Source organism: Sander lucioperca, chromosome 21 (genome assembly GCF_008315115.2).
Source record: "Sander lucioperca isolate FBNREF2018 chromosome 21, SLUC_FBN_1.2, whole genome shotgun sequence".
NCBI classification, from domain to species: Eukaryota; Metazoa; Chordata; class Actinopteri; order Perciformes; family Percidae; genus Sander; species Sander lucioperca.
Window position 1 is genome coordinate 9180616 of NC_050193.1, and position 19382 is coordinate 9199997.

Consider the following 19382-nt stretch of genomic DNA (forward strand, 5'->3'; position numbering starts at 1 on the left):
GTGCGCTTCTTAAACTCTGAAAACAAGCTCAAGTTTCTTTCTGCGAAGTGTACTTTTGTCCTACTTTGTATCCCCACAGTGAACTGATCATGTAACACAAGCAATAAAGCCCCGGTGACTTTTGCATGCTTTAAGCTGAACTGTACATCTGTCTACATCAAAGTATCTCTGTGGAACGCCAGCTGACCTCGGGCAAAGCTACACCTTGAATTGTATATGGATCTTTAAGTGCTGTGTGGCAGAGGGTATAAGTAGTGGTGCTCATTTTTCTGTAGAACATGAAAATGATACACCCAAGCTGTATGCAGGAAGATTAAAGGTGCAGGAAGTAATATTTTATGTTAAATAGCACTTGATTCCTAATGGCCATAATGTATTGTTAGACTCGTGAACAAGCACTATATGAGTACTGTAATGGTTAATCTAGTTGATTCTCGTCTTTTATCCCTATGACTACACCTGCTTTTTTACCAGAGTGATCACTGATGGGCTGGTTTTACTATTGGCTGGTTTACTATCTATTGTACTACACAAGAAAAAACTTGTGTGCTCGAAATGTATACACAGTATTGCAGAACTATACCAAAGTCCAGCAACATTTTGCCAAATTTATCAGCACCAGTACAACATTTTGACAACATTGCCAAGTCTGACAACACCTTAATATGAATAATAAATTATGCAAACTTGAGGCCAGGAAGCTGTACTGTGTTTAACACCAACGGCCACAAATCATATTCTGCTCAGGGTCCCAAAAAGACCTCAGCTAACCATGGGTTACTGTAACTGTTTTATAGTTTATTACTGTTGACGTTCATCAATATTGATGTTTCAGCCAACGGTCAGTGACATTATGACACACTGAAGGATTTTCAGACCCCACAGTTTAGAGGCGCTCGGCAGGAGTACTTTTATGACCTTAAACCCATTTACACACACAATGTTTTATGTGTAAACACACACTTCTCCATGAGGGGAATAATCATTATTGAAGCCGATAGTCGCTGTTGTAACTTTTTGAGACCAGAGCAGAGCTCAAGGTAAATCCATAGCTAAAGCACTGCTGCATCCAGGATGAGTGTGGGAGGGTGGAGAGACTCTGTGATTATGAAAAGGAGAGAGAGAGAGAGAGAGAGAGAGAGATATGTTGTTGAATATGCACTGTATGCGCTGGGAGAAAAGGTGTAGACAGCCATAATTTTTTTTCAACTTATTTTTGTGTTAAAATCTAGTTTCAGTTCATAGGTCATATGATTATCACAGTATATATGATTATCTTGGTTTCACTCATTTGCATGTACTGTGATAAAACCAAAAACCAGTGAGAAAAATTCAAACAAAAAAGAGACAAAACACAAAGAAGAAATGTAAATTACAGGTTCCGAGAGAGAAATAAAAGTCTGTGAAACATTTCACCTCAACAATTGCATCCAGTTTTCTGATTCAAAAAGGAAACAACATGATGGTAGACACAACCACAACCATTTATTCATCCCATCCCAGATGGGATGTCTATATCTCTATATTGGTGATCTTTATACAGATAGGAGATTTTTACCTATCCTGTAGAAACTAGTCATGTAAAATAAATAACTATTTAGAATGCAAAAATCATGGAAACCCGTTGCCTTAAACCGTCTAAGTTTTTACACAAGGTGAAACTTAACAGGTCAAGTTGTATTAACAAAGACTGGTAAGTTGATGCAGTAGACAAATCAAATTTACATTAGTAGGCATTACCAAAAATCATTAGTAAACATGCGTTACTTTTGTTGAAATATAATAACATGAAACATCACGCTCTATTTATCTAACTATAGGCAGTAGTAATTCTTATAAATATGTTTTTTTCCCTTGTAATACTATTGTTTTAAAAAAAAAAATGTATTCAATACATTAGTTCCAGTGAAACAGAAAGGATGACAATACATAGATTGTAATTTCCAACGTACTCTGCACAGATGTGTGGCCATAATCTACCTCACTGCCCAGAGCCCATCAGCCCCCCCTATCTATTTTTAATGTTTTAAGAAACTACATTATCTGTTCTTATTTAACAAAATGTGTGTTTATTTGGGGCTGACTTACAAAAACTATTGTTTGCCAGTCTGGAAACTTTTCCTAAACTCTCTAAGAAAAGCTTAATTTCACTGTAATGTTTGATGATGTACTAATTGTGTAATTACGCTCTTCTTCATAATGCACTGTGTCATTTAATGAAAAGCATTGAAGCTCAAACTTAAAGTGAAATTATAAAAATATTCATACAATCCTAGATGCACGAGGGGAAATGAAAATAAGAACAAATTAAAGCTTTTCAAATGATGTAAATGACATCACAGTTGTGAGATTGGAAAGTGTGTGTGTGTGTGTGTGTGTGTGTGTGTGTGTGTGTGTGTGTGTGTGTGTGTCTGAATGTGAAGAAGAGACACACAAACATATACTCATCATAATGTCTTAATTCCCATTGCTGTTCTTCCATCTTGACTTTCATTGTGGTCATTGTTTTTTCACCCTTTAAAGTGTCTCAGCTTCTGTTCCTCCTCTTCTCATCAAGTCTTTCTCTATTCTGTGCTCACGATGTCTGTTTATCTCGTCCTTCAAACCTCAATTTCACTCTTCCATTTGCCAGTAAATCTTGCGTATAATGAGACATCTTGAGTCCATTGTTTCCAGCGCTCAAAATAAAAAAGAGCTTCTGTATATTTTGCACACAAAAAAATGCAGAAATGACTGATTTGGTTAACTAATTTATTTTCACAAATAACAATTGAGGCTGAGCTTTACAGATACTGAAGCAACAAAACAACAAAACATCTTTATGGAAATAAAGCATGGCAGAAAAGCATGCATGAATTTACACACACACACACACACACACACTCACACTGTCTCCCTCTCTTTAGAAACAGTTGCAGCAGTGTATGATCTTCTGTGTCCTGACTTCAACTATTAAGTGAAAACTTAAAAATAATGAGAAACACCTCCAGGACAAGTATTGCGTATCTCAGCTTTATTACATATCTAGTCAGTCTGCATCATGCTCATCTCTCAGAAATACCTGCACTCCCTGGGCGAACTGCTCCGTAAACCGATAATGGGAAACAGGACTGAGGCAGCTTTGCAGTTTAAAAAGCTCTTTCACTTATATTTTCTCATAATTAACATTCATGTTGTTAAGTTGAGTACTTGAAAATATACACATATACTGGTATACACATGTGTTTGTCAGATTAAGGCAGTACTCAAATTAATATATCTGTTATTTAAGTGACTTTAACATGTTATTATATTTGAACTAAGATCATAATAAGAGTTAACATAATAGGAAAGCACTGCTGGGTTATTTATAAAATATTTCAAATGATGTCTCATGTAGTAGTGTACTCATGTAAGGTAGTGCTTCCTGTGTTTCGGTTCTGTCCATTTCAACAAACATCTGTCAAAAGAAATGGACAAATAAAGGGGCGTGGTTAATACTGGTGGAAAAACTGACTTGTACTTGCGGACAGTTGTGAAAAATACTGGAGATAGTTACTTTGTATTAGAAGATTCCTTTCATATTCTACAACACATTTTCCTTGACATTATCTTAACTTTAATCCCATTTTGGCCATTTGGGCGTTCCATGTTTTGCAGCTACTTGTCTTTAAACTGCCATGTAGCATTCTATATGCAGTAAACTCTGGTCTTTTTGAGTCTGGCTGATTGTGATGCAGGACTGTCTGGGCGATATTTCCACCAATCCACTTTACAATACAAAACGATTTGCAGTCAATGAATTTTGAAATAATACACTTAAACTTTTCTCTGTTCTATTTTAGCTTTGCTTCTGCTGTACGACGTTACCAACAAAACATCCTTCGACAACATACAGGTAGGTTACTTTTTGTTGCTCGTTGTTTGTTATATTTAATAATTGTAAAGCTGTTATAACCACTTACAGAACCTCCTGAATGTTTTGTGTCAGATCTTTTCATTCTCACTTTTTTTAATACTTTACATGAACAGATTGTTGTCTGACATGGTCATTTGTAATTTAATTAATTTTCCATCAGATTTATTTTATAGAATAAAAGGCTGTGGTTAGATCATGGCCACAAGTGCTGTCACAAAAGGCTCAGTAACATCTGATACGTCACTGAATGAATGAATAAATCACATGGCTTTGTAATGCCAAAATGCTGAGCCTCATCATCAGTGTCATCTTTTTCAACATCAACCCACATTTTTTATCAAAGTCAGTCCATGTGACGGATGGTTGAACAAGCAGAGAGTGAATGTGACTTGGCATGGCTGATCTCCCTCTTAGAATCAAATATTGGCATCAGAGCCAGCAACATGTAGCATAGTGAATTTGTCAGTGTTCAGTTGTTGCATGAAATCCTAGATGATAACTAAAGAGAGGCGATGGCTGATATCTGCCCTCTCTGAAGCTGTACCTCCTCCGCTCTTGTTTTTACCAGAGCATCTTACCTCTAAGTTTATTAAATTAAAAAGGAATGGCTTTTATTAAGCAATTCCATTGAGTTAATTATATTTTATTAGTCCCTACAGGGTCATTTGTCTTCTGCATTTGACACATCCAACTATTACGGAGCAGTGGAGCCACACTTCAGCTCCTACAGACTGGCTCCAATTCTGAGGACAGTGTCTTGGTCAATAGCACTAAGATGCATGTCTTTGGAGTGTGTGAGGAAACCGTTGTGGATAGAACATGCAAATTTGACACAGAAAGGTTGCAGTCATCCTTGGTGGGGTCTACTCAGTGCTGACAACTGTGGCGCCGCCTGTTCTGCTCTTTGGCACATACTGTTAATGTTGTGGCTGTATGCACTCTGACAACAGGAACAGCAAAAACAGATTATATGATGAAGGATGAAACTGATAAGAATCACCTGAGCACTCATGCAAAGGAAACCATTCATTAGTACAGAGGATAGGATTTTGTTTCCGACAGGACCAGATAGATAAGCAGCTTCATAAACTGAAAGTGTACATGCGTGTATAGAAACTGTGCCTTATGAGCGCTTTATATAAAACAAGGTTGTGTGATGCAGTCTGTCCTGCAGCAGTTTTCAAATCAAATCAGTCTTGGCCGCAGGCATATTCCCTTTATTGCGTCAGCTAATTAAGAGAAAATGAAAAATCTATACAAAACATTTCATAGATTTTGTCATATATGAATTATGTGCATATAGACTGCTATAATGGCTTTTTATTGTTGTATTTTATTCAGCTATTAGGTATGTTGCTTTGTGGTAACTTTGCCACTAAGATTGCTCCCTTAAGTATCTTTTTTGTTTTGTTTATCCACAAAAATTCGAAAGCGAGCGGTGAAATAGAAATAATAATAATAATACCTTGAAGCAAGAGAGGAAATAAAAATAAATACAGCAACTAGGGAGAGACGATTTGAAAGGATACAGAGGAGAAATCAAACTGTTGGTACATCCTTCCAATCAATAAAACACATAATTAAAATCTTAAGCAATACTGAAATAATGTGTTTTTACAGTCCTAGTTGTACTGAGAAAAAAAAACATATCTTTCTTTTAGTTGGGGAAAAAAACAATCTAAATAGCACGATGTTTTATGAATCTCCAATTTGCCACCTGTAAAATAGCATTTAGGACCACACAATGGCAGCTTTTCATAAACATCTCCATTACCCATTACCTTCATGGTGTCATTATGTCATCATACCTGCTGTTTCCCTCTGTGTGGTAAATGTACAGGAGGGGTGGCCATTTTTAACTGCTTTAATTGACACTGGCCATCAGAAAAAAATGCCCTTCCTCTCAGAGCAGCAAAGCAGCTGTTAAGGGAATGAGAGCGTTTTTGTCACCAGCCTCTGCCAGAGAAATATGATATGCCCATCTGTGAGATGTGAGAGATCATTAAAAATAGAAAAGGGTTTTCTTTAGCTCTAGATGTAAACGGCAGCTCAAGGACAGAGACAGGGTTTTTTGTTTGTGAGTGCAGAAGTTGGACAGGAGGGACACTGATATGTTGGGCAAGCAGTAACAGAAGGGGGGATGAGTAACTGTCAAGCATCTGAAACAAAGTCTACAGCGCTGGTGAGCTGGTGCTACAGATGACATTCAGCCATGGTCTTATCAACACGTGTGCTTCAGGCTCTGTTTTTGTCCAAAAAAACACTGTTGTGCCCTGGATTATTCAATGTGTGAGTTTTTACTGTTTACTGTATACTTAATGAATATGTTGCCCCAGGCAGGCAGTAAATCACACTATTAGTATGCTTTTAATATGATAGTGTTAAAAGTTTGTCATGAATCGCAAATGTACCCTATTCTCTTTATTGTTTGCTGTATCTTACTTTTTATTGCTGCACTGGCACAGTTTCATCTCTGACTGTTGAGGTTTGTTATTTGAAACAGTTTTTAGTCCCCCAGAGATAAATTTGGTGCAATCTTCGGGGACACCGTTTGACAAGTTCTTTCCTGCTCTGCTTAGCCTTTCCCTCCTTTCTTTCTCCTCTCCACATCCGCATTCAGTCAGTGTCTGTTACTGCGAGGAGATATGCTGTCGGCAAGCTACAGATGCCTGCTGGCACACCGCTGCCGAGCACTAACTCATGTTAATGAACGCTAATGGTGATGAATGCCACTCTGAAGGAGAGGGAGAAACCAGAGGGGCAAATCATTCTGTCCTCCTCCGCTCCAGATCCGCTCCTCTTGTACGGGTGTATTATTGTCTCCCCAGCTAGGAGATATTTAGGCAAGCAAAGCATTAACGTCATAGAAGTTGTCCATCATCTCAGGGAGAAAGACTTAACACTTATGCTCTGACTTGCTACGTCTGAAATATCAGCTGCTGTCATTTGGATAGTATAATTGTGTTTTAAGTGGTTTAAAGATAAAAGTGCAATTTCTTTAAATCTACAGATCTGTGATTTGTTTTGTTTTTTCTTGTTTGTGCAGATGCATTTCAAGCTTCAGCTTACATCCGTGGCTGTGTTTCATGTGGTCCGTTATGGTCAGCGCCGTTAATCTATCTATTGTTTATGTTATACACAATGGCAAGTATTTGTAGGTGTAAGCCATTGGAGCAGAAATACACGAGCCATTTAGTAACATGATAAATGTCGTCTTGTCAAAAGTAGTGCTTCAGGGAGACTATAAGAGTCAATTTAGGCCTCTGCTGCAAATCATTTGTCTGGGTTGCTCCGGTTAAAAAGCAGCCTGGCTCCTGTGGTGCTATCATTCAAAGCTAGGATCATTTGCTGTTGATGGGAATCAAAAGGATTGTCAAACCGGAACAATTCAGTGCTTTCTGTCTGTCAATGAACCTGCAGTTCCTGAAACCCACCATTTAGAAAGAGCAACAGACTGCTCTGGTGATTAGAGAGATTGCTCGTCAGCGTTAGGATCTGGGGCTAAGCTGCGATGTTGGCAAGAGGCAGTCCTCACCAGATAAACGTCAGCATTGGTCGTTTGTTCGAATGGCAAAAGAGACCTACAGTATGTTTGCTTTTACCTGACGACAATGACCTTTTTTAGCCGGGTGAATTATGCTTTTTCTGTCAGAAGCAAAGGCGACAAGCTTTAAACACAATACTGAACATTATCGCCTTGTAAAGTTTGTCCTCACCAACTCCTGAGGGAAATATCTGTCTCTTTAGCTGTTAAATGCTCAACTATGTTCACCAGCTAGTCACAAACTGTCTGTCAGCTGTTTGGTGTTGAGCAGATAGCCTACAGTGGGCTTTTTACAGTGGAGTTTTTTTGTTGGAAACGGCTGCTTGCTGTGGCTGGAATGACGCTGATGAAAGCGGTGAGACTGAATCAAAACAGTAAAGTTGCACCAAAACAATGAGCTGAAAGACATTAAATTGCTTCGTAGAGCTGGAGGGAAACTACAGAGTCAGGTGATGACTTTCTGTGGGTTCATCATTTTATTCATTGTTATTGTAAAAAATATTGATTAGATTAGCTTTAACCATAGCCCGGGCAGATCAGAAAACAATCATATGAATCATTTTTCTAATGATTTTTAAAGGCAATGACAAGCAACATTTTTAGTTTTTTTTATAACTTGCTGGTCAGCTGACGTGTCCTTGAGTCAAGACAGCGGCTCCAGTCCTACTGTTTTGTAGCTGAACCTTTTCAAATCCCCACAGCGTTCTCACATCATTAGAATTGATCAGTGCTCGGGCACCGATCCAGTGAAGCAAACTTTCTGTTTCATATTAACTGTGCAGATCAATAGCCCTAACCTGGATTAGAATACATTCTCTATAAATATAATAAAATGACTCTTATTGAACAGTCTGACTTTGATGCAGATTTTTAAATGATGAATAACTTTGAAGCTGCAGTTACTCTTAGATTTGTATGTGTGTTCGCACATACTGATGCCCGAATACTTGATCATGCTTATGTGTCTGTGTTGTAGAAACCCAATAAAAGCAATGAGAGAGATGACACCTTCATCTGTGTGCATTCATTCATCTCTCTCTGTCTGTCCCTGGGGCATGGGTTGGATTCAAATGAAATGGCCGCCTGCTTACCTCATAGCTGTTAGTTAAATGTCATGGCACCACTGCACCAGATGGTGATGAGAGAAAGTGTCAGTAAATAATGCAGTGAAATGAATATGAAATACCATTCATTTATAATCAGTGGAGACTTGTTTCAGTGTTGTGTGAAGAAACATATGGTGGATTATTCTGCACCATCAGGATCTATACCAGTTAGTGAGGGCATGACACGCAGTAATCCTCATTCATTACCTACTCAATCACACATCACCTGTAATTTGGTCTCCTGCGTGGAACATTAGTAGTCTGTCAGCACCATTGCTTCGGTAGATTCTTGCCTGTCCTTGACTGTAGACATATATGATGCAGCCAGTGAGCGTAGTCCTGCAGAAAAGTCGGTGTTCAGCTGCTTTCTGTGGACATTTCCATTTACTATGATTTCAGCTGCAAAGTGACAAAACAGATGGGACGCTTATGTGCACACAAGAAACCACTCAAACACAGCAAGATGAATAAAGTTGTCCTAAGCTGCCTGCTTGTTGTTGTTGGAGAAAATCAATTTCCCAGAAGGAATAAAATAAGTAAAAGTAGGTGTATTACTATCTCTATGGAAATAACTTCACAAAAGATAGAGGGGGGTGTAATCTCCTCTTTCTTTGTCCTTGTTGCACATTTTCTATTACCTCTTTGTTGTGGAGAGTTTGGAAAAAGGAGGGCCATCACCTTTTTTTACCACCACGCTGATTTTTGTTACATAACACGGCATTTCTGCCTTCTCACCAGAAAAGTGCCTTTTATGTTTCTCTGAGTTTGTTGCAACTCTGCAGAAGAAAGGTATTTACCTGAGAGGGGGCTGACAAAGGTCAAAGCCACTCAGAAGCTCTCAGAACGAAAATATGATTTGGCGACTGTGTCTTTCTATCTCTTATTTCAGCTTACAAAAAGAACTATTTAGAGAAAATCAAAGACAGCTTTTTCATGAATTAAAGTGCCCCACCACCCCTTCAGCTTTTTGCAAGTCTACAACTTTAATGTATCAAAGATTATCCAAGAGGGACAGGCTTATATAAGTCATATTGTCTGCACTGCCTTTACCCTGAAATATTATAATGAACTGATGGTGTTAGTGGTGTCTGAAAAGAAGAAATATTCAAGGCTAGACAGTTTGGAATCCATTTATGAGGCCAATTTGAAGAAACATGTTGTTTGGGGTACAGAGTTTTGGATCTATAAAGAAATATGCTGCATAAACAGTTTTTTTCCACTTAAGGAAAAACATTCGCAATTGTTGCAGGGATAAACTTTTTCTTGGAGTTTCCTATAACTCTCTACACTGAGTCACTTTTACGTATTTATTTTTCCCGAAAAGTCAAGTCAAGTCAAGTTTATTTATATAGCACATTTAAAACAACCAAAGTTGACCAAAGTACTGTACAAATTGAAAATGAATAAAAAAAATTAAAAAAAACAAAGCAAGAAATGCATGAAATACAGTACAATATCATCTCAAGATGCTACAAACCTCTAAGATCAACCAAAGGCCTTTGAAAACAAATATGTCTTGAGATGTGTTTTAAAACTGTCAATGGAGGGGGAACATCTGAGACAAAGTGGGAGACTATTCCAAAGCTTTGGAGCTGCCACAGAAAAGGCACGATCTCCCTTACCCACTAACCTCGATCTAGGAACAGTTAAAAATAATTGATTCGCGGATCTAAGAGGCCTGGATTTGGAGTAGGGGCTGAGGAGTTCTGAAATATAGTGAGGAGCCTGACCACGAATGGCTTTAAAAACAAATAAAAGAATCTTAAAATCAATCCTGTATTTAATAGGTAGCCAATGCAGGGATGCCAGAATTGGTGTGATGCTTTCTCTTTAGAAAACCTTTCTAATGTGATAGAGATTTGACAGATAATCTGGAAGCCAGGGGTCCTGTACTGTGTCTTCATCCAATCATCGTCTACGTTGTTTGTCTGTTTCTGTATCAACCTTTCGTTTGTCACAGCAACTATTGCAACGCATTCTCATGAACGGGTTGTGATATCATACGAAAAGTTATGTTAAAACTAGGAGACCTCCAACTGGTCAAGTGTAGCTCCGTGCTACAGAGTGGCAGTTGCTAGCTGTTTAAGCCTCTACAGAGCTTTGTGTCGCCGACTACGGTGCTTCGCATTGTGCTCCATCAGGTCAGCGGTAGTTGGTGGTTCAGTTACCCCAGAATAGGTGACTGTGCGCTGGGTGCTCGATGGTGTTTTAAGCCCCCAATGTCTCCTTCCAGGCAGCGCTGCGACCGTTGACTTCAAGGCACCTAACCCTAACCATAACCATAACCCTAACCACTGCCTAATCCTAGTAAGACGTTGGGGGCTTAAAACACCGATAAACCACTAAACATAAATGTCCCAAAAGTTGGTAAGGAGAAAGGAAAACAGGCAATAGACAACCACAACATATTTATGTATTTTATTATATCTTGTTTTCTTCTGCTTTGTTTTATTGTGGCCTTTGTACTGTCATCCTAAATTTGAAATTTAAAATAGCATATGTCTAGATATATATGAACAGAGATGAGTTTTTTTCCCCCAAGAATTTAAGATTCTTTATTTTTTATTCATATTAGAGGAATTGTGTTTACAAGGACTGACATGATGACTGACAAGATATCAGTTTGATTGACAGGGAGGCACAGAGCCACACACACCCCTCTGACACACAGCACATGACTCTGGAAATAATTGGCACAGATGCCACAGAGAATATCATGATAATGAGGACTGCCTATGTGCACACAATCTAAAAAACTGGCACACACCTAAAAGGAACCTCTGCATCTACATTCCTGCCATTAAGTTAGATGGTGCGTGGATCAATTTATTTTAATGAAAATGTGGCAAAGTGACACATTTGCAGGTTAATGACTTCTGTCTGCAGCTTTAAGCCCTTTCAGCCTGCTCACACTGAATCTCCATTTTGCTGGATTTGACATTTTACCCACTCCCATCTTTTCCCGTCGATATATTGAAAGCCTTAAATTATTGATTTCCTTTTTTTATATTCAGACATTCATAATTCTGAGAAATAGAAATCCATTGATAAGGTTGACGTCCTGGCTTGCGCTGACGGGGTTTGTGAGCTGATTTCATTTACCTCTTGACTTGCCACCAATGAACTACATAATTGATCTTTCACCTCTACTTTTTTTCACTGTCCTGCATGTCGTTTTGACACATGAGGTCTACTGCCCAAAGAAATGCCAATGAGATGACAAAAATATATATTGTGCAACCGTTATGCAAACAGTGAGTCACATTTCATAAAAAGTGTATACTCCACAAAGTGTACACTTCCTGGGGAAATTATTGGTTGTTACAGTATAGTTGTGGTGGAATTTCCAGAAACACCATGTTGTGGTATGATGAGACTAACGGAAAGCTTAGACAACATCAGGTCATTCATAGGTCACAGGTCAGGGGACGAGAATATTCGGTCGGTCACTATTAACCAAACCGGTTCATGTATAATTATGTTTGTCTCTCTACAGATTCAGGGAATCTAGGCAGCTGTATGATACGGGAATGTTTTGTCTCAGGACTGTCGCCTTTTGGAGGTCGGTGGGCCAGCCACACATTAGCATACTTCCCAGAGAAAAAGAGAGGCTGAACTAGGCTTTAGTGTTTAGGCGACTGCATTATCTTTGTTTACCTTAAAGGTTCAGCTAAACGTAACGCCTCCAGCATGAGTTTAAATACACCTTCAGGAAGACAGGAACCTCGTATGGTTGGGATGGCACTGCACAATAACACATCATAGTTAAACTGTACTGCCTGCTTAATTGTCTCCTCAATTGAGTGTTCATTAATTAAATGCTTCTGTGTAAGTCATCAAGGTCTCCCAAACGTTCTACACTTATGTGAAATGAGTTACACTGCTCCTGTGTTTTTCCTTAACAATAGTAAAGACTTTTATGTGCGTACATGGAGATACTAGCCTTTAGCTGGTTAACTAACACTTTAACTTGCAACAGAAGAGTCACATATGTTCATATGCTTACTTGTATTTTAAAAGCAACTTGGAAACCCAGGCATAGTTATTTTCTTTTGGCTTGCTTTTTCTCCTAAGAGAAGGTCTTCATCTGCAAAGCACTTTTCATGTAAAGCACTTTGAATTGCCCTGTTGCCGAAATGTGCTATACAAATAAAGCTGCCTTGCGTTGCCTTGCAAATGCTGTGTGTTGACCTTGTTTCATCCTTTGGTAATATGTAGGCTACTTGTGTTTCTTTTGTCAAAGCAAAGAATCCACATGCAAAGCTTTTTATCAGGTTTATTTGCTCAGAACAGTGTAAACTTACCACTGACTGAAAGAGACACAGGTTAAGGGTCAGTGCTTATGTTCAGCTTCTACAGCACAAAAACAAATTTGAGAGCATCGAGAGAAGTGAGGATAGTAACTCTATACACGTCTCACTCTCTGCTGCTTTTCAAAGCACATCAGTCATTCAGACATGACTCACACCCATGTTTGCGAGCGTCAGCTGCTCTTTTATAAACATAAAAGCCTTTCTCTTCCCTGTCAGGCCACAGAAATCAGCTACAAGGCTGTTATTTTTCTGTTTTTTTATGATGTGAAGTTATATAACACAGAAGGGATTTGATAACTGATGTGTGTTTTATTAGAGATATTGTGTGTGCCTATAAAATCTGCAGAAGAAAACATAAAGTACTTCCACAAATGTCAACAAGCAGATTTGAAAATGGCAATGCAAACATTACAAACCCTGGTTTTGAATACATTGAATATAGCTTATTAGGGTTTTTCTGACTGGTTGTGTACCTGCATGAACGTGTGAATACACACAGTCCCGAGTGTGACAGGACTTCTCTGTGTCTTCCTCTTGTGTCAGACAGTGACACTGTGCCACTCCGTTTAGCTCAGCTGTCTGGGGGAGCTTAAACCTCCTCTTGGGAGAGAAGTCCTACTTTCTCCCTGCGCTCCTCTGGGTTGGCTCAGTCTGACTCTGCCTGTTGTTGGCAGCAGACTTCTCCACTTTGTCTGTTGGTGTAATACTCTGATCAAAGCTTTGTAAGAATAGCAGTGTCACCCCATAGCAAATCTGCTTTGTCAAAAGTGCAACAGAAGGAAAGTTGGGTCATCTGGAAAGACATGAATACATGAAGACAAGAATTTTAGTCCCGTTCATTATTGTATTCAGCAAAGTGTGATCTGAGTTTTAATAGGATGCAAAGAGAGTCTGAATACAGTATAAGAAATGCATAATTGTTTGTCAGTGACTAGAGCACTTTGGTGAATTTAAATAGTCATAGTAGGTCATAGTCAACCACGGCAACCTGAGTCCCTTTCCGGCAGACAGCTCCTTCGTTCGGTCCCTTCGGTTCTTTCTCCACCATCACCATTGTCTAGGCTCCATCGGGGGGAATATGTCTGGCTTCTCTATCCCTTTAAAATATTTTAACAAAGGAGTCTAATCCCCAAAGACTCTATACATTTCATATTATGCTTATGTACAATAAATCTTTGCTTATCTGCAACGAAGTCTCTCTGAACTCTGAACTGACCGGATGCTTTTGGTATTTGACAGTTTTGATGGTTGTGCTATGGACACATTGTATTTTACAATTAACGAGAGTTGTATAAAAAATGTATTCCCGCACCATACACACATACTCTTGTATATTTTAGTAGGACACAGCCCTGCTTTTTTATCTCAGTGACAACAAAAGGAAAACAGACAACATCAGAACTACCCTCACACACCTTTGCCAGTGACAACTTGTCTCGCCAATGTCAATGTCACGACGCTGCTGCCAGCAGCTGTCTGCCTGGGCTTTTATCATCCTTTCTCTCTGATACAGATCCTTTGGTCTTTGTCTTGGCTTTCATTGTCACTGGCTGTCTCTCCATCTTGCTGCCTTTTGGCACCATCTGCGTCTCTCTGTCACATCTCTGGCTTTGTCTCTCCCTCTGTTACCAAAGTCTCTGCCATTATTTCATTATCGTCTCATCTACTGTTGCAGGAAGGGTGAGTTTCAGCGGAGCATTTGGCATGTTAGCTTTATGAATTTTAATACCGCAGAGCAAATACCAACTAAATACTTATTTTCTGTTAATATTGACTGAAAAGGTTACTTGGAAATTTTGTACAAACTTTTAAACCGATATTTTACTGACATTTTAATTCATCGGAGCTCTACTGTAGACTACTGAGAACAGAAACCTGACCTGACAAAAAACGTTTTTTGGCTCCTACAAACAAAACAAACCTCCGGCTGCATCTGATTCGCCACACTACTTGGGGACTTGCTATAACCAGGGCAATGAGCAGAGAAATGTATTACCTCCTCTGCCCCCATGCCACGTTGTCACTGACATTTGGCTCCCTCAGCATTTGGCCAAAGATTTGTCTTGAATAAAAGATGAACCCAGCCCAGTTCCTTCATCCATGGGAGGATATTAAACTTATTTGGAGCCTGCTATTTAGCTGCTTGAAGCCCTGTTGTTCTAAATAGACAGACAAATAGATGTATTTGATTCTATCTATTTATTTGTACAGTATTTACTGTAATGAACTCTGGAAAAGATGTGTGGCCTCCCCACGACAGAGTCTCTGAAGCTTTGAAGTATGCTATCGTGTGCGTTGATGCTGGTATGAACTTCTGTAGCAACTTGTCTCGACGGCAGAAAACTGTTACTGTTGTTTTTTGTAATAATTGCGCTAATAATAAGTTGCACAAAATGATATTAATAGTGATTATACTGATTTAAAACGTTGTATTGTACTATTGTATTGTGTCTCACTGTGTGACTCTAAATAAATGTAGGTTTACTGTCAGTGCCACTTAGTGTCAAGGCGGACACAATACCGTACTAACACTTGCAGTAGAACATTTGTAACTAAAACAATTACAAGAAACAGCAGTGTTTCTTTTATGTTGCATTTTGTTAGCAAGCAAGCTAGCTATCATTTGTTCAGATGACTTAATTTACATAAGAAACTTTATAAGTAAAGCAGCCAAATGCTGCAAGCTGCTGTGAGAGAGAATGCTTTCAGTGTCTACAGTCTGCAGATGCCAAACAGACTTTAATCCACATTAATTTGTGTGAATCTAATCTACAAGAGTCAATGTGAAGTGAGTGACTAAGATGCGAGAAATAAAGGCAGTTCCAGATATAAGAGAATATACAAGGTGTTTGTTACTGTAAAGTACAGCAATCCAGAGCCTCATTCTTTAAGGCTGTTTGCATTGTACAGATGTGAACCTGACAACAGGATGTCACTGTTTGTTCAGCCTTTCACAGAGATGTAATGACTCTCAATAGTGGGCTGTTCATCATTGTATCTTTATTTATGTGAGTCTGTTTATTCGTCAATTATCACTTCCTTAAAACTGGAGTCTGGTCTCTTTCACACAAGTAGATGTGCGTTAACTCAGGAAGCCTGTTTTTCTCCCAGTGTCTTCCTCAGCCTGCTCTTTTTTTTAATAAACTGGGATAGTTTTTTGTTACCAGTTGCATTCATTTTGTGGAGGGGTGTGCTGGTGGAGACTCCAGGAGCACTGACAACTAACAAACAGTATAAATGTACTAAAATATCCTCTCTCTCATTCAAATAGTCATGCCTAAATCACTTTACTGCATTGATCCATTTTTGCTGTTGAGTCATTACACATGCCATTCTTCTCCTGCGATGAAAAGACAATAGGAGACTTTAATTCTCCAGGATGGAGGTGACAAGTGGCTTCATCTGGAATCAATTATTGTATCTGTGAAATGACCCATAGGGGTGGTGCACTCGAAACAGCTGAATGATCTAATTACAAGTTATGGCTCATCAACGATTGCAGTATGGAAAGAATCAGTCAGAGGAAAGCTGTCAAACGAAATTTTGTAAAGGTGGGAGATAGATGAACAATAACCTATTACAAAGGCCAGACGTACACAGCAATTTGTTATTTCGATTGATAAACATTACTATTTTAAAGAGCGCACGGAATTTAAAGATGAGACATTTTCAAAAAGAAGCAAAAACAGCAAGTTGACCTAGCTGAGCAACATGTGAATAATGAGAAGCCTTGACAAAACGTTGAACTATGCATGAAGCAGATAATTGTGCACATGCAAAATGTTCCTTAGTAACATTCAGCCCTTCAGCACTATGTTGAAGAGAACTGGGGATGCAAAACCAAACAATCCAACACAATCTTTTTCTCAGCTATTTCAGAATAGCAAAGGGCTGAGTCGGACCTTTCTCTAAATGTCTTGAATGTCCCTCTCCCACCAAACCTCTCTGACCTCATCAAATCGCAAACGAGATTCAGCATTAATTTCAAAGCAAACCAATAAACTGGAGGATTGGTCAAAGCACAAAAGACGTGTAGAGGTAAACAGTGTATTCAGAATAGTATGATAATAGCTCCTATATAACTGTAGCTACTGTAATCATTTATTTTCAGTCTATTATTTGTAGAATTAGCCTAGTATTAGTAAAACGTTAACCAGATTTCAGTTTGTATCACCCAAATTAAAGGCCAGAATGAAGGAGCAAAACTATCAAGTCTATATTTGTGTTTTCCTTCTTCTATATGTATTTTTGTAGTTTTTTTTTTCCTTTTAAACACTGTTTAGCTAAACGAAAATTTTGAATAAAACGTCCCTTATAAGAAAAAAGCCTTTTAACGGCCTTGGTGAAAGTGAGTGACTCACTGCTGTTTGCTGTATGATGAGTTGGTAGCTGACTGAAATGCAGATCTTTTATTTATAATCATCTGTGTGTGTGAGCAATGGTCATGCAATGCTAATCTCGTGAGCCTGTAAAGGGCCGTGCATCATTCCTTTGGATGTGGAGTTTACTGCACTGTTATCCCGAATTAGTTGACTTCACTAGAAATTTGCGTGGAAACCCGTTGCCTTAAAGATTGTACACAAGGTGAAACTCAATAGGTCAAGTTGTATTAAGAGAGAGCAGTAAGTTGATGCAGTAGACAAATCAAGTTTACATTAGTAGTCATTACTAATATTATTAGTAAACAAAAAATATTTTTTACATAAAATAAGCATGTTAAATTAAACATGCAAAGAAACATTACAAATATAAAACATTAGGCTACTTGTCACTGCTACAATAGCAATTCATTATTATAACTATAGTTTTTCTTTTATGACAGTATAAGTTTAAGAACAATGTATTCAATACATTTGCTCCAAAAAAACAGAAAGACAATCCAATCACAGATCACATCGTATTATAATTTTCCAATGCATTGTACTGCGTGGTAAATTTAACTCAGGAATCAGAGCTTCAAGTTTCCAAACTGCATGTAAGCCATTGAACCTTTTTCTCACTGCCCAGACTCCATCAGTCCCCCCACCCTGCCAAGGTCCAATGTGTAGGAATTTCTCCCATCTAGCATTGAGATCATATATCGCAATCAACTCTCTCGCACCACGCAGTTCAAAGTACGTATTACAGCTACGGTAGCCTTCACGCTTCAAAAAGCCGGTCTCTTGCTCTTTTCAATCTCCTTTTTCTTTTTCTGGGCGAAGAAGACTCCTGTTCCTGAAATTTGGATTTTGAATACATGTGGTCCTCCATGTTTCCTTCTTCAAACTTGCGGGGGCCGGGAAGCTACGATACCCATTAGCAGCATTAGCAGCACCTGTGAGTTTATCATGTGACACTGAAAACGCAAAAGGCAGAGCAGTATGTCCTGTATGTCCCTTACCGGCTAACATATTTCAAGATGGCGCATGAATATGGAGCGTCTACCCCAGTTCATGCAAATGCAAATGTAAAATGTCAAGCCAAAAGGAATACTTGGAATTGATGGTGGTGGTAAATATTCACGAGAAAGGACAAGTTTGTGAACGGGCAACACAGATTTTGATAATGATCAACTAAACACGTTACACACTGGTCCTTTAAGCTGATTATTACAAACATCTAATGTGATTTAGTAATGAATATGTTTTTTTAACAAAACATGAAATAATAAGTGACCACTGAAAAGTTTAACTACAACTAAATCTGGGTTTACAGTGTGGGTGAAGCCTCGGAGCTCCAGAGTTTGGGTGTGGGATGGTTTGACTACAGCTGAAGACTAAGATAGGCTGGGAGAAGGTTTTAAAGATGCCGTGGATTAATTCTATATCGCTTTGTGATAAATGCTACTATAAAAGTAATAAAAAGAAATAAAAGTTCATATTCTTACATTTTGTATATGTTTTCATTCATTATTGTTCATAATAAAGATTCCAGTTGACACATGCATGGTCTTTCTTAACCACTCTGATATTCACAGGCAGCAGTGTCAACACATGGCCTATTTCATCTCCTGTTATTTAACATGACCTTTGGCTGGAGGTGACCCCGGTGAAATCCCTTTAGAACCAAGATTCATCATTGGTATTAATTACAGAAGAGCTGTCGGAAGGGTGACAGCTCTGGAGTAGGACTACTAAAGGAAAGGTGGATTGATCATCAGCCAGTCAGAAATCCAATGTGGAGTAATTAAGCTTTGTGCTGAAATGAGGGATATTATTTAATCAGGAGGGTTTTGCAGGGGTCCTCTGAGCTGATTGAATGCTCACTAACTGTGAATGGATAGTGCAGGTGCTGTCGGAGCTCATACAGTCAGAGGTGATGTTTGTTCCCCTGTAAAGCTTTATCCTTCTCCTGTGTACACACTGTAGTTAAGGCAGGACAAACAGTCATGGTAAACAGTGTCCATTAAACTGATGAGAGTTTGTTAAAGTAACTCTCTCTCACACAGTATTTCTCTTTCTCACATACTCTTTCTTGCTTTTATCCCTGTTATATCTTTGTCCTTGCCTCAGTTTTTCTGTCTGTACATTTTTTTACTTCCT

The 19382-nt window shown here is 38.7% G+C and overlaps 1 protein-coding gene and 1 long non-coding RNA gene across 3 annotated transcripts in view; both read left to right on the forward strand.

Annotated features, from left to right (window-relative positions):
• The window catches only part of LOC116059332 (ras-related protein Rab-26-like), a 51217-nt gene that overhangs the window by 25607 nt on the left and 6228 nt on the right, over positions 1 to 19382 (forward strand). For both annotated transcript variants that reach the window (XR_004896170.1, XM_035996575.1), the window contains exon 5: positions 3825 to 3877. Coding sequence is in view for 1 of the 2 variants with exons in the window: in XM_035996575.1 (XP_035852468.1) it covers positions 3825 to 3877 (53 nt within the window). In the remaining variant the exon portion in view is untranslated. The remainder of the gene's footprint in view (positions 1 to 3824; positions 3878 to 19382) is intronic.
• On the forward strand, positions 7171 to 18647 carry LOC116059335. The gene is made up of 3 exons (XR_004107287.2): positions 7171 to 7723; positions 9022 to 9023; positions 18634 to 18647. It is a non-coding gene; the product is annotated as an uncharacterized LOC116059335 (long non-coding RNA).